General features: G+C 49.9%; 5 protein-coding genes across 5 annotated transcripts; 1 reads left to right on the forward strand and 4 right to left on the reverse strand.

Moving 5' to 3' along the window:
• Positions 1-407: 407 nt before the first annotated feature.
• Positions 408-1,856, reverse strand: N7518_006678 (uncharacterized protein; the record flags this gene model as incomplete). The annotated part of the gene is made up of 2 exons (XM_057187605.1): positions 408-1,327; positions 1,442-1,856. 2 exons carry the CDS (start codon positions 1,854-1,856, stop codon positions 408-410), a joined length of 1,335 nt encoding a protein of 444 aa, XP_057039308.1.
• A 525-nt stretch (positions 1,857-2,381) lies between these two features.
• N7518_006679 (uncharacterized protein) lies at positions 2,382-2,706 on the reverse strand (the record flags this gene model as incomplete). The annotated part of the gene is made up of 2 exons (XM_057187606.1): positions 2,382-2,519; positions 2,551-2,706. 2 exons carry the CDS (start codon positions 2,704-2,706, stop codon positions 2,382-2,384), a joined length of 294 nt encoding a protein of 97 aa, XP_057039309.1.
• Positions 2,707-2,897: 191 nt separating this feature from the next.
• N7518_006680 (adaptor protein NBP2) lies at positions 2,898-4,202 on the reverse strand (the record flags this gene model as incomplete). The annotated part of the gene is made up of 1 exon (XM_057187607.1): positions 2,898-4,202. The coding sequence occupies one exon, from the start codon at positions 4,200-4,202 to the stop codon at positions 2,898-2,900; it is 1,305 nt and encodes a 434-aa protein (XP_057039310.1).
• A 1,262-nt stretch (positions 4,203-5,464) lies between these two features.
• N7518_006681 (uncharacterized protein) lies at positions 5,465-6,478 on the reverse strand (the record flags this gene model as incomplete). Its single annotated transcript, XM_057187608.1, has 1 exon — positions 5,465-6,478. The coding sequence occupies one exon, from the start codon at positions 6,476-6,478 to the stop codon at positions 5,465-5,467; it is 1,014 nt and encodes a 337-aa protein (XP_057039311.1).
• A 2,784-nt stretch (positions 6,479-9,262) lies between these two features.
• hmg1 (HMG-CoA reductase) lies at positions 9,263-12,767 on the forward strand (the record flags this gene model as incomplete). The annotated part of the gene is made up of 3 exons (XM_057187609.1): positions 9,263-9,598; positions 9,668-12,369; positions 12,431-12,767. 3 exons carry the CDS (start codon positions 9,263-9,265, stop codon positions 12,765-12,767), a joined length of 3,375 nt encoding a protein of 1,124 aa, XP_057039312.1.
• Positions 12,768-12,859: the final 92 nt, after the last annotated feature.

Genomic DNA, 12,859 nt, shown 5'->3' on the forward strand with positions numbered 1-12,859 from the left:
CCGAAAGTCACGTGATTATTCAGTGAGATCTAATAAACGCTCACTGATCGCTGCTTAGAGTCATCTATTAAGCACCTACTTTTTGATGGCCCTTAATCTTCATTATGCTCCTCTTATTTCTTGAGGTGTATGATCTTCTCATTCCGCTCTCAAAAACAGCGCAAGCATGATGACGCAAGACTGGAAGGCACAGGGGTTTCTCCATTCCCTATCGCAACTTCATACATCATGGGCTTCGTCCTCGGTGAAACCGCATGCTTTGCGGTATGTTCCAGATCACCCGACAGCTAATAATACATGAATAAAACTCATAAGGGGTGTGTAAAAGGTAGACAAAATAGCAAGCTAGCGGCAAGTCTCACCGAAGATGCTATGGCATCCGACGATAATAGCTCAGAACTCCACATTCACACCAATCCCCATCCCTCAGCCACCAGATCATCAAGGACAGCACTAAAAGCAAAGACCCCATCACTCAGCTGGAAAAAGCCGGATACCCCACCTGATTCAACGTCTACGATTGGGGCGCCGCATACACCATCAGAGATAGCCCTATTAACATTCCCAAAAAGGAAATGCACCGACCTGGTATCCCATTCTTCAAATTCGATTTCGGGATGACCAGCTGGACGTTTCGGTTGCATGGCTTGGGTGCCGATATTCATCATGCTAAAGAGCCCTGAACTCATGCCGTCCACTTCACTCCATGAGCCTTGGGAGATTTGGGACATTTCTAGGAGGCGAGTAGGTGGTTCGGCTTGAAAGCAGCAGGAATTAGTGAAGCTAGATGAGGCAGCGGGTTTTAATTTGACAAGAGCGATGTCAAGCTCAGGTCGGGTATCGACTACCTCGCCGATAAGATCTCCTCCATTCACAAATGGGTGGTATACTTCCTCTGATGAGAGAAAACCATGATTGGCGACTGTCAGCATTTCTTCGCCCGCGAGATTGCGAATTTTGATACCACACGTGGTTGCAGCATTTGTGGATTCGGTTGAGGTACCTGATAGCCCAAAACCACTCTCGATTCTACATCCTGGTGTAAGAACCAACTGCCGAAGGTAGTTTGAGTCATCTTGTGGTGCAGCACCAGCAGCCGATACCAGGGATGGGTCAATAAAGGGAGGGCGGGTAAGGCTTCTCATGGTGCTAGAAAACGGTTCATCTCCATGGTGGTAAAGTGCTGTTCGGCCTGCCACGACCCCGGGAAGGGATCGCTTTTCGTAGTTCCGGCCATCTCCAAACTCAAGTTCGAAGATAGTCCAAGCCGGGAGAAACATAGCAGCTCTCACACGAGCAAGTGGCGCGATGGCAGTAAGCACAGCAACTATCTGACGCTTAGTCGGATTGGTTCATTTGGGCCACCGGACAGTGGGACAGGGATCGGGAACACGAGGATTCGAATATCCAGATAAGGGGATTGGTTCCCTAAACATCTCACTGGGACGCACGAATATGACAGGCATCGTTCCAAGGGTCAGTGGTATGGGCTGGGGTGGAGAGGCCGTCTCCATACAAATAAGCCACGCGGAGATGTGCACTGTTCCCTCCCCGAACTTACTACGGATCCAGGTCCAGTCCTGACGTGAGGGGTGGCGGAACTTGTGGTTTTGCTCGTCCCAAAGCGTGAACGGCGCCATGTCATTCAAGTGACGTGCACCCCAGCCGCCGGGATTTTCCCAGCGTTTCTGTTCTGGGTGGGAATGGGGGAGCATATCCCGTAAGTGTTGGGTGTTTTCTCGGGCGCGAATCGGACTAACAGGCGCATTATCATATATGTTGGTGTAGGGTGAGCTTTGCTGGATACACTGAACATGTGGGGATAGTCGGATCGGAGATGCCATCGGGGTTGCCATTATGCTGACTGCTGATGGTACAAGCTATGGGATGGGATGGGGGAAGATGATGTATTCCACTACTAGACTGAAAGAGGGGATTTGTCACATGACCAAACCACCTGACTATGTACAACATAGGCAGAGGCATAATTACTTGACCATAGCAGAGTAGGTTGTAGTGATGAGCCCGGTACCTTATACGACAGGCGTGAATGCCAGGTATCGGTTTTGTATCTCTCAAGGCTGGTTTTGTCACATAGTAAATCAGTTATATAGTACATTGGCATTTGATAAAGTCGTGTGTAGACATATGCTAAATAGAATGTATCTTATGATAAGTGGCAATTGAATAGATTTGAATCGGCATGATACCGATGCTCATTGATGCTGGTATAACGCGTGCGCTGAAGGAAACTAAATACAGGTGAGGAAAGACGATGGGGGATAATAAGAGACATTTGTGAGACGGAAGAAAGAACAGACAAGGCGACAATATGGCGAAAAACTTGGGGTATGTAGTAGAAGAAGGATTCTTAATCCCCCTCAATCCCAGGTTATGTTCCCCCGAAGTGTATGATTAGAAGACATGAATTGAGATCGTGAGAAAGGGATGATATACGTTAATAAAGAGGAACTTGCGATGGGTGATAGTTCATCGCAGAAGATGGGTTGAACATAAGGCTGGAAAGAAAGAGGTGGGTTTATATCAGACGAAACAGTCCGAAGAGAAGGTAAAAGAAAAAAAATCCTTTTGAGATGGAGCTCTGAAAGGTCTTAGAGATTGGGTAATTCGGGTTCGGCGGATGAGCCACCAAGGAGGTGCTGATTGAGTGCTCATGAAACAACCTTCCCACATAGTCAACTGCATGTTTCATACCAGAGATCTTCCCACCCTGACAGGAAAGTGGAGGTTGCCAAGCTTTGCTGATCGGCTGTCAGAATTTCATGGCGGGTTGCAACCGAAACAGACAAGCCATCTCTCCAGGTGACTCGTGCACGGAGCACCGCCAAGGCTTTTCATGGACGAACAAAGCCATCCAGGGCTGATATTCAATTGTATCAAGTCTTGCTCAGCGTGCTAGAGCGTTTGTCGGCGCCCCCAGCCGCTTTACCGGTCGGAGTCCCAGTATTCGTCGCAGATTGAGACGCATCTGCGCCTTCCGTCGAATCTGCAGCGGGGGAACTATCGTCGGTGGCTTTGTTTCCAGGCTGAGCTCTCACATCAAATGAAGCCTGCTCCACCTGGGTAGGAGTAGATATTTGTTCAGACTCGGTGGAGTCTAGACTAACGTCTGCGGTCCCGGTGACGTCGGGGTTTGGTTCCCCATTCAGCGACGTCAAGCCTCCTTCGATGTCTCGCAAAAGACGCACGAATTCCTCCGGGACAAGGCCATTCTCCCCTGTCTTGGGATCTTCTGCAACCAGCCAGCCCTGGCCATGCCGGTACGAAACATAAATCACCTGGCCCTCGGTAAGAGGAAGTTCGTTTTCATGCTCTCGTGTGAAGTCAAAGAGTGCGACGGCTTTTCCATGCATCTCTTCATCCGGGCAGCCAACGGCAAACTGATAATCTCTAGAGTACCGGTTATCACCGGGGTTTTCATCTTCCGACTCAAACCCAGGGTCATGTTCATAGCCCTGCTGGCCGGCCGGGGCGCTATATCCCATGGTTGAATAGCGGCCTTCATTTGCCGGATATGTCACATACTCACCACCTGGTCCATCATCTGACGTATCTCCATCATTTACATAATAAGTCTCACTGCCATCGGGGTTAATGCCAACGAGCATTCCGCGATCACTGTTCACCGCCTGGCCAGTTCCAGACATGACTCTCTCATCTACAAGACCATTCATGTCAGAAGTCTTCTTGCGATGACGCGACGTCACAACTGGGCTATGCAGGTCTTCATCCTCGCTGTATGGTGGTCCATCCCCAAAGGACATGGCTGGCAACTGTTGGTGGACATAGGTAATCTGAGGTTCTATGCCCGATTGGCCTGTTGACCATCCGCGCGATATATCCCAAGAAGGTGATGGATCGGAGAGGCGTCGGTGTTCACTTGCCGGTGTGGAGACCCCGGAGGCGCGAGGAGGGGGAGGCCCGTAATGAAGGGGATGGGTGGACGGGTAGGCGAAGTCTCGCACAAGAGCATATGGAAGACTTGTATGGAAAATGGGGAAGACATGGGAGCCTGGGCGCGAACGATTTTGTGATGCAAATGAGACATTGGAATACGTGGAGAGCCGATCCTTCGGATGCGTCGATGACCGTTTCACCGTCCCATCGGTGAGGATGGGTGGCAGGACTGAGAGGTTGTTTGTGGAAAGAATGTTCTGCGATGATGTGGGAGAAGACATCATGGTTGACATGGAGAAAGACCCAGGATTGAGTTCGGGATGATGAATAACGGGGCGGATCTTAGAGAAGGAAATGTGGGGTTGTTCATCGGTCGCGTAGTTGGCGCTCTAGTTTCGCATTGCGATTGATATGGTCCAGGTTATTGAATTTGCAGTCGCAGTCGCAGACAGCTGGTTTTCCTTCGTTTCAAACAAGGGAGGTATATCTTGTGATCGGAGATAGAGGAGATATTCGGCTCAAGGACGATGTAGTAAGCGCCCAAGTCGTAAGGGGTCAAACCCGATTTTAGGTTCGCGTAATTCAAACCAGGGGCAACCCTTGGATGGCAAGCTTTTGAAGCAAAAAAAAAGGATATTATCCCCAAGGGGCTCCGGTGTGGTGGACGGTGAATGGGTGGGTAATCGGCAAACGACACGAGGGAGGGGGGGCAAATGTGGTCCGAGTGGAACGCCGAACCGCGACGGGGAAGATCTCACGATGAGAAGACGATATCAACAAGAGAAAGCCAGCGATTTTGCAAGATTTGCGTAGTAGAATATCCGTTCAAGGGCTCAAGGTGGGATTGGCAAAATCGAGACTGTTGTTCCAGCGGTTTGTCCCGCAACCTCGAGGGTAGGGAATTGCTAAATATAGTAGCAGAAAACTGCAGAAAGGACCAATGTCAGATACGAATGTAACGGAGGCACAGCGCTTATGCAGGAAAGAATGTGCAAACCACACGGTAACAAGTGTTTGGTCAAGGCCACATGGGAAATGGGAAATGGGAAATTAGAGGGAGAAATAGACTCGCGAGTGAACGCTCGGAGATTGCCATACCTGTCTAAGTTGTAGGTTGAACTGGAGTAATGATCAGCGCGTAGTTGATTTTGGGATCGGGGGACTGTTGGTTGTTGGGACAATATGATTTATCCGATGGACTGCAGCAAAGGAAGCAGCATGAATCAGCCAATATGCAAGGCAGCCGCTTGAGAGTCACAGAGTTGGGCGTGTGTGAATGGGTGAAGCTTGAACCCGTCGAGCAGTCACGTGCCGCCCAGCCTTAGCGCGTTTCAAGTCTGGTTTCGTCTATTCCCGGTTGGGACTAAAGGCTATATATAAGATTGTTCTACTTCGATGCCTCCATGTTCTGTTATGAATGCAGGGTATCTGAGACATAGATTCGGTTTACAACGGGATAATTAGTTTACAAACAAAGGGATTGTCATTTCATTCGGATTTTCAGTCGCTTTGTCCTATCTTGGATGTTTGGTCTTTCAACTCCATTTTATGTGGGTTGACTCCCAGCCATAAATACAGTGCTTGTGCTGATCTCCCAATCTGTCACTGTGACTGTCTTAGGCTCAACCCCTGTCGCAGCCAAAGATGTGACAAAGGTGGTCGGCTGAGAGGATAGCTGAGAGGATGACTGAGAGGACGGAACGCCGAGTGCATCGAACTGCGAAGGGATCGCAGCATTGTTGAGATCTTGGTCAGTCTCATAGTCACTCTTGACTGCCTGCTTGCTGATCGTGTTCACCAAATCCACGTCCATACAAGTTGTGTAGATTTCGGCCTTTCCATTGGGATACGTAGGATCAACACCCGCAGCGGTGGGCCAGTTCCACACCCAATAGAGTGTGTAGGGTTTCCCACTGGGAGCATTGGAGGGCAGTCGAATATCCTGCTGACACCAGAGGTCTGCTCCCATCAGCGGATCTGCTGTATGGGTATACGTCGCTTGTCGAGTCTCTGAGATTTGCCCCGAATTGACCTGGTAGCAACGACTGTCGTCGTAGTTCTGCACCGACAGAAGCACTCCCCGTCCATCACCGCCTGTTCCATCTTTGGTCCAGGCTCCATAAACATCAAGGAACTTCTCGCCTGTCTTGGGCTGTGTGGTGCCATATACATAAACGGATCCCCGGTTCGCAGGCTTTCCGGGCTGGTTCTGAGGAAGTGTCACATGGCCGTTCTCTTGGTAGCGAAGGGCAATTGCCGCGCCAGCGCTGGCTTCAAGTCGAGGGCTTCCCTCTGACTGAGTCTGATCCTGCTGGGTGTCCTTGCACATCTTGTCGGTTGGCAGGATCTGAGTTACATTTGCCCTTGTGTTGGGTGGGATCAAGTAGGTCATTGCAGTGTCGCTAAAGCCCGATGTCGTGCGCAGGTAGTTCCCTCGTGGATATCCTGGAGTGCCGACGAAGGTTCCATTTGGAGCAATGAGGGTGAGCTCTTCCACCCAAGAATGAGCGTGTGTTGGGGTATACAGAGCAAGGAGCACTATCAAAACGATGATCAACATCGTGATGGTGGTTTTGGATATGTAGGATTCGGGGTTAAAGGTTGTAAGAATGAAGTTTTGTGGACTTGAAGGGGACGAGAGAACGGCGGCCGGCGGCGTCAACTCGAGTAGGTATTGCAGTATCTCTTTCTTTGGGTATAAAGATATGGAAGAAGCTGGGGTTGTGCAAGCGGGAAGTGCCGTATTTATTGAGTCTAGAAGAACGATGAAGCGGCCAGGTCGAAGGCTGCAACAATGGGCTTTGTCGAGATGAATAGGATCATTGGAATGATAGACCTGTGACTATGAGTGTGAATAGACAATGGCTCTATTGTTAATTTTACACCAAACACCCCCAGGCCACAGCGAAAATAAGGATAAGAATAGTATAAAAAGGGTTTCAAGGGAAGCTGTTACACATAAAGAAACCATTGTCCGACTTCGAGTCTTTGAGTCTAATTGGAGAGGCTCTAAACCCTGTGCCAACCCGTCATTGTTACAATCAAGGCTGTTAATAGACAATACAAACCCAATGACCCTAGGGCCTCTAGACAAAGCAGGGGATGATTGGGTGAGAGGGGAGATATTTAGAGTCACAGAATATTTCGAGACATGCTCGGATCCGCTCCTGGCGCGTAGCCGTGATATATGCAAGACTCTAGGTGCTCGATCTTCCAAGCTTGCAGGTGTGTTGCAGGTCTGCAGGTCCGTTGGCTCAGCAAGCACGGCTATTGGTTGATTCGGGCCACCCTGGGCGCTTCGCCGTCGGAGTCGAAATTAACGAAGACCCTCTTTAGCGCTTTGGCTCCTTCTGGATATTTCTCTGTTTGCTTTTTGCCATTTCACCTGATCACTTGCTATGATATCTCTGGTTCTGAACAACTTATAAATTGCGCAAAAGATATCGGATATTCACCAATATCTCATTAATTTTAGAACCTATCTTTTTAAGAAGTATTAGCTTGTTGAAAAAAAAGGCTGCTACGGTGATGATAATGTCTGTTTCATTTGTTCTTGTTCCCTTTTATCATGACCACCCCTTATGGCAGTTGGTTGTTCTCAAATCTATGAGCACATGATTGTCGCAGGCTGACCCTGACATTGTAATCTACTTAGACGATTGCGAACACGCTGATCAAAATACCAGGACAATCCCAACTACAGGCTTACATAATGAATGGGGAGTGCCCAGATGCCCCCCAGGCCCAGGATTCAGGAGGTGCCACCCGGCGACCCCTAGCTTAGGGCCCAGTCCACGGGGTTCACTTGGTGATCAACAAAGCAGCAAAAGGGGAGTACCCACGAGCATCAGAGAGCACCAATACAATAGGAAAGCCACTTGAGGTCACCCAAGGCACCCAAGGCACCTCGGAAAGTGAGAAGTTCTGCACACTCCCAAGACCGGAGTAACTCGGCATTCAACAAGTAAACGATCTAATCTTTTTCTCTTTTTCACTTGGCAAGCTCGGTTACCGAGCTTATTATGGATATATGGAGTCTGCACCGGGTCAATCCGAGAAGATGATTTGACTCCGAGTTATCAGATTTTTATCAGATTTTTATCAGATTTCTCCGTAGCTCCACCGGGTGGATTCCATCTCACTGGTATGAGAGAAATTGGGTGGACTCTTTTTCTGACATGGACTCGCAGATTGGATGCCCAGTCCTCCGTATATCCCTCGACTTTCCTCTTCAGACTAAGGGAAATGTGGCTGACGTGGACGGAACAAAACCTCATTTGAATAATACAGGGCTAATAACCCTGAACAAAGCGAGTGGAGCCTTTGCTGCTTCTCTCCCACATTCTGTTTGGTATCACGTAAAGATGTCAAGATTTGAGAAATATAACTAGATTGAATGTCTTCCTAAAGATTCCTAATTCAATTCACTACGTATAGTGTGCAACATGGTTGTATGCTGTGTCCCATGACTATACTTAAAGGATCGGCGTAAATATAAACAAATGCCTGTGCATCCAATAGCTCCGATTCCTTGGGTTGTACTTTGTACTTTGTCTGTTGTAGGCACTCGGTACCTACTTGGGCTTTTGTTCGGTGGAAATTTTCTCTAAAGGGTCTACTGCATCACCCGTGGACTTGAATTGCCATTTACAAATACTATGTTATTCCTCCATATCACCCTCTTCAAGCCATTCCGCTATATGTAGTTCTTTATGAAATATTGCAGCCTGGATTGTAATCGTGGAATTTTCCCTCCATGTCAGCTTGACTCGGGGATCCGGCGTATTATTGTTCTGCCCATTCTTCCAAGGTTCTTAACGCTTCTATTATTTATTATTTCTTCTTTGTTCTCGTTATAAAATACCAAGATTCTCTCCAATAATAAATCGCCTCGCTGGAAACCCGACCAATTCTCCACTAGCTGAAGTCTTGGCGACCCCGTTGTCGGCGATACTTAATTCCAGCGGTCTCGGGCACCTATTATTTCAGCTTCAGGGGGCCCTTACTTTTTTTTCCATTTACGACCTCCAATTCCAAGGGCTGTGCCTTGAGCTTTCTCTACTTCTCCCCTCGGTATGTATTTTTTTTGGTTTGGACCTTGGTGACTGCAACTAAGAGAAGAAAAAAACAGTAGCCCGGAATCCTGCCCAGTCAACATCGACTTGTGCAGCCCATATGCGCTCCTAGAATTAGATCTTAATTCAAAGATTTTCTCCTCGGGATTGGTTTTGGTGTAAAACATCATCCCACGACGGCTTTCCTCGCAGGTTCTGGTCCTTGCGGACCGTCTTAAACCCAACGCCTTCAACAGACGTCCTCACCGCTTCCTCCGCGACTCGTCAACATGGCTACCTCGTTCATCACCAAACGCCTTCGCTCAACCGAGGAAGAGCAGAATACTCAACCCAGCTGGATCCGGCGTCAAGTTGTGTCAGGCCTTCAGTTTATTTCTCACCGGGCCTGTGTGCACCCTATTCACACTCTCGTGGTGATTGCCATCCTTGCCAGCACTACCTATGTGGGTCTGCTCGAAGGCAGCCTGCTTGATACCCCGAAAGACTCGTTAAGTGTCGCGGGACAGGTCGACACCGATGCCCTTCTCCAGGGAAGCCGCAATCTGCGACTCGGAGAATCAACTTCCTGGAAGTGGCAGGCGGAAGATGCGTGGACTGACCCCCAGGTGAGCCCATTTCACCCCACCTTTCTTTTTGGGCGCCGAGAATGATATACTGACTCAATGAAATGTTAGAATAAGAAGCCTGCTGCCCAGCACCTGGCTCTGACGACCCTCATCTTCCCTGATTCCACCAACTCTGATTCAACTGCCCCGGCAGCTGATGATGTCCCGATTCCTGCCGATATCTCCGCCAACTCGGTCCCGTACACCCCGAACCTCTTCTCGCATTTTACTCATGACGCTTCCCTGGTTTACACCGTACCTTTTGAACAAGTCTCGGAACTTTTGAGAGCTGTGCAGGAGATCCCTGCCCCACCCACGGATGAGAATGAGGTGGAATCCAAGAAATGGATCATGAGAGCTGCTCGTGGCCCGGTCCACGGATCCCGCAGAGCCGTGAAGCTCTGGATCGCGGATTCATGGAATTCCTTTGTGGATCTGATCAAGCACGCGGAAACCATTGATATTGTTATCATGGCTCTTGGCTACCTCTCGATGCACCTGAGTTTCGTCTCACTCTTCTTCTCCATGCGACGATTGGGCTCCAACTTTTGGCTTGGGGCTACCGTGCTCCTCTCTGGCACCTTTGCATTCCTTTTTGGACTACACGTGACCACCAGGCTGGGCGTGCCTATCAACCTCCTCTTGCTGTCTGAAGGTCTTCCATTCTTGGTTGTTACCATTGGATTTGAGAAGCCGATTATGTTCACTCGGGCCGTCCTGAAAGCTTCTGTGGACAATCGCCGACCTCTTCCCGGCGCTGCCCCTCGCCCGCTGGCATCGAGCACACCGAGGTCCATCCAGGACTCTATCGCAGCTGCGATCAAGGACCAAGGTTACGAGATCGTTCAGCACTACTGCATTGAGATTGGTCTGTTGGCTTTGGGTGCGGCATCTGGCGTCCAAGGTGGACTCCAGCAGTTCTGCTTCCTCGCAGCTTTGATCTTGTTCTTTGACTGCGTGCTTCTCTTCACCTTCTATACCACCATTCTCTGCATCAAGCTCGAGATCACTCGGATCAAGCGTCACGTGGCACTTCGCAAGGCCTTAGAAGAAGATGGCATTACCCACACCGTTGCCGAGAATGTCGCTTCTAGCAACGACTGGCCTAACGCCAGATCTGGCGAGGCGGATACCAGCATCTTTGGCCGCAAGATCAAGTCGAGCAATGTGCGCCGGTTCAAGATTATCATGGTTGGTGGTTTGATTTTGATCAATGTCGTGAACATGTCAGCCATTCCTTTCCGGAACACCGGCAACGGTGGCCTGCTCTCGCGTTTCTCCAACGTCCTGTCTCCTACCCCCATTGATCCTTTCAAAGTGGCAGAGAATGGCCTGGATAGTGTGTACGTGGCTGCCAAGAGCCAGAAGCAGGAGACTATTGTTACCATCCTTTCGCCGATCAAGTACAAGTTGGAGTACCCCTCAGTTCACTACGCAGCTCTTACCGACTCTGGTTCGTTTGATATCGAGTACACTGATCAGTTCTTGGATGCCGTGGGTGGCAAGGTTCTCGAAAGTCTGCTCAAGAGCGTCGAAGACCCTGTCATCAGCAAATGGATCATCGCCGCTTTAACTCTCAGCATCATCCTCAACGGATATCTTTTCAATGCTGCCCGTTGGAGTATCAAGGACCCTGAGACCCTTACCGAGCCTGTGATCGCACCGAAGGTCTACCCCAAGTTTGAACCAAATGAACAACAGTCAAGAAGGAGCGTCGAAGAATGCGAGTCTCTGCTCAGGGCAAAGCGTACGCCCTTGCTTACCGATGAGGAGCTGATCGATCTTTCCCTCCGTGGCAAGCTTCCAGGTTACGCGCTGGAAAAGTCTATGGAGGATGAGAACTTGATGAGTCGTGTTGATGCCTTTACTCGTGCTGTGAAGATCCGCAGATCTGTGGTCTCCCGGACTCCTACTACCTCTGCTATCACTTCCGTTTTGGAAAACTCCAAGCTCCCCTACCTGAATTACAACTATGGCCTTGTCCACGGTGCTTGCTGTGAAAACGTTATCGGATACTTGCCCCTTCCTGTTGGTGTCGCTGGTCCTCTCAATATCGACGGACAAAATTACTTTATCCCCATGGCTACTACCGAGGGTGTCTTGGTGGCTAGTACAAGTCGTGGCTCCAAGGCAATCAACGCCGGTGGTGGTGCAGTGACTGTGCTGACCGGTGACGGTATGACTCGTGGTCCTTGTGTAACTTTCCCAACCTTGGCCCGGGCTGCCGCTGCTAAGGTTTGGATCGATTCCGAGGAAGGCCGGAGTATCATGACAACAGCTTTCAACTCGACCAGTCGCTTTGCCCGTCTGCAGAGCATCAAGACTGCCCTTGCCGGAACCTACCTGTATATCCGCTTCAAGACTACCACTGGTGATGCCATGGGTATGAACATGATCTCTAAGGGCTGCGAGAAGGCACTGGACGTTATGCATAAGGAGTGTGGTTTCGATGACATGTCCATCATTTCGCTTTCTGGTAACTTCTGCACAGATAAGAAGTCTGCTGCTATCAACTGGACTGATGGCCGTGGTAAGTCCGTCGTGGCAGAGGCTATCATTCCTGGCCATATTGTCAAGAGTGTCCTTAAGAGCGACGTCGACGCACTGGTTGAGCTGAACGTCAGCAAGAATTTGATCGGAAGTGCGATGGCGGGCAGCTTGGGTGGCTTCAACGCTCATGCTTCTAACATCGTGTCTGCCATTTTCCTGGCCACTGGTCAGGATCCGGCCCAGAACGTTGAGAGCAGCAGCTGTATCACAACCATGAAGAAGTAAGCTTTATCATCCGCCACTTTTTGACCATTGAGATGCTAATAATGATTTCCTCAACAGCAACAATGGCAACCTCCAGATCGCTGTGTCTATGCCTTCCATTGAGGTAGGCACCATTGGCGGTGGCACTATCCTTGAAGCGCAAGGTGCTATGCTGGATCTCCTGGGTGTCCGCGGTGCTCACTCGACCTACCCCGGCGAAAACGCACGCCAGTTGTCTCGTATCATTGCTGCCTCCGTTCTCGCCGGTGAGCTCAGTCTCTGCTCTGCGCTCGCCGCCGGTCATCTCGTCAAGGCACACATGGCCCACAACCGTAGCGCAGCTCCCACACGGTCCTCAACCCCCGTGTCTTCTGCCGTCAGCGCCACCCGTGGCCTTTCCATGACCTCCAAATAAACGATGACATGACTCACTCCTCCTGGCCCGCAGCTGTGGGCCAATGTAAATGTGTGGCTACGACCCATGATTCTTCCGATACCATTCACGTT

Source organism: Penicillium psychrosexuale, assembly GCF_028828465.1.
Source record: "Penicillium psychrosexuale strain IBT 29551 chromosome Unknown utg000004l, whole genome shotgun sequence".
In the NCBI taxonomy this organism is placed as follows: domain Eukaryota; kingdom Fungi; phylum Ascomycota; class Eurotiomycetes; order Eurotiales; family Aspergillaceae; genus Penicillium; species Penicillium psychrosexuale.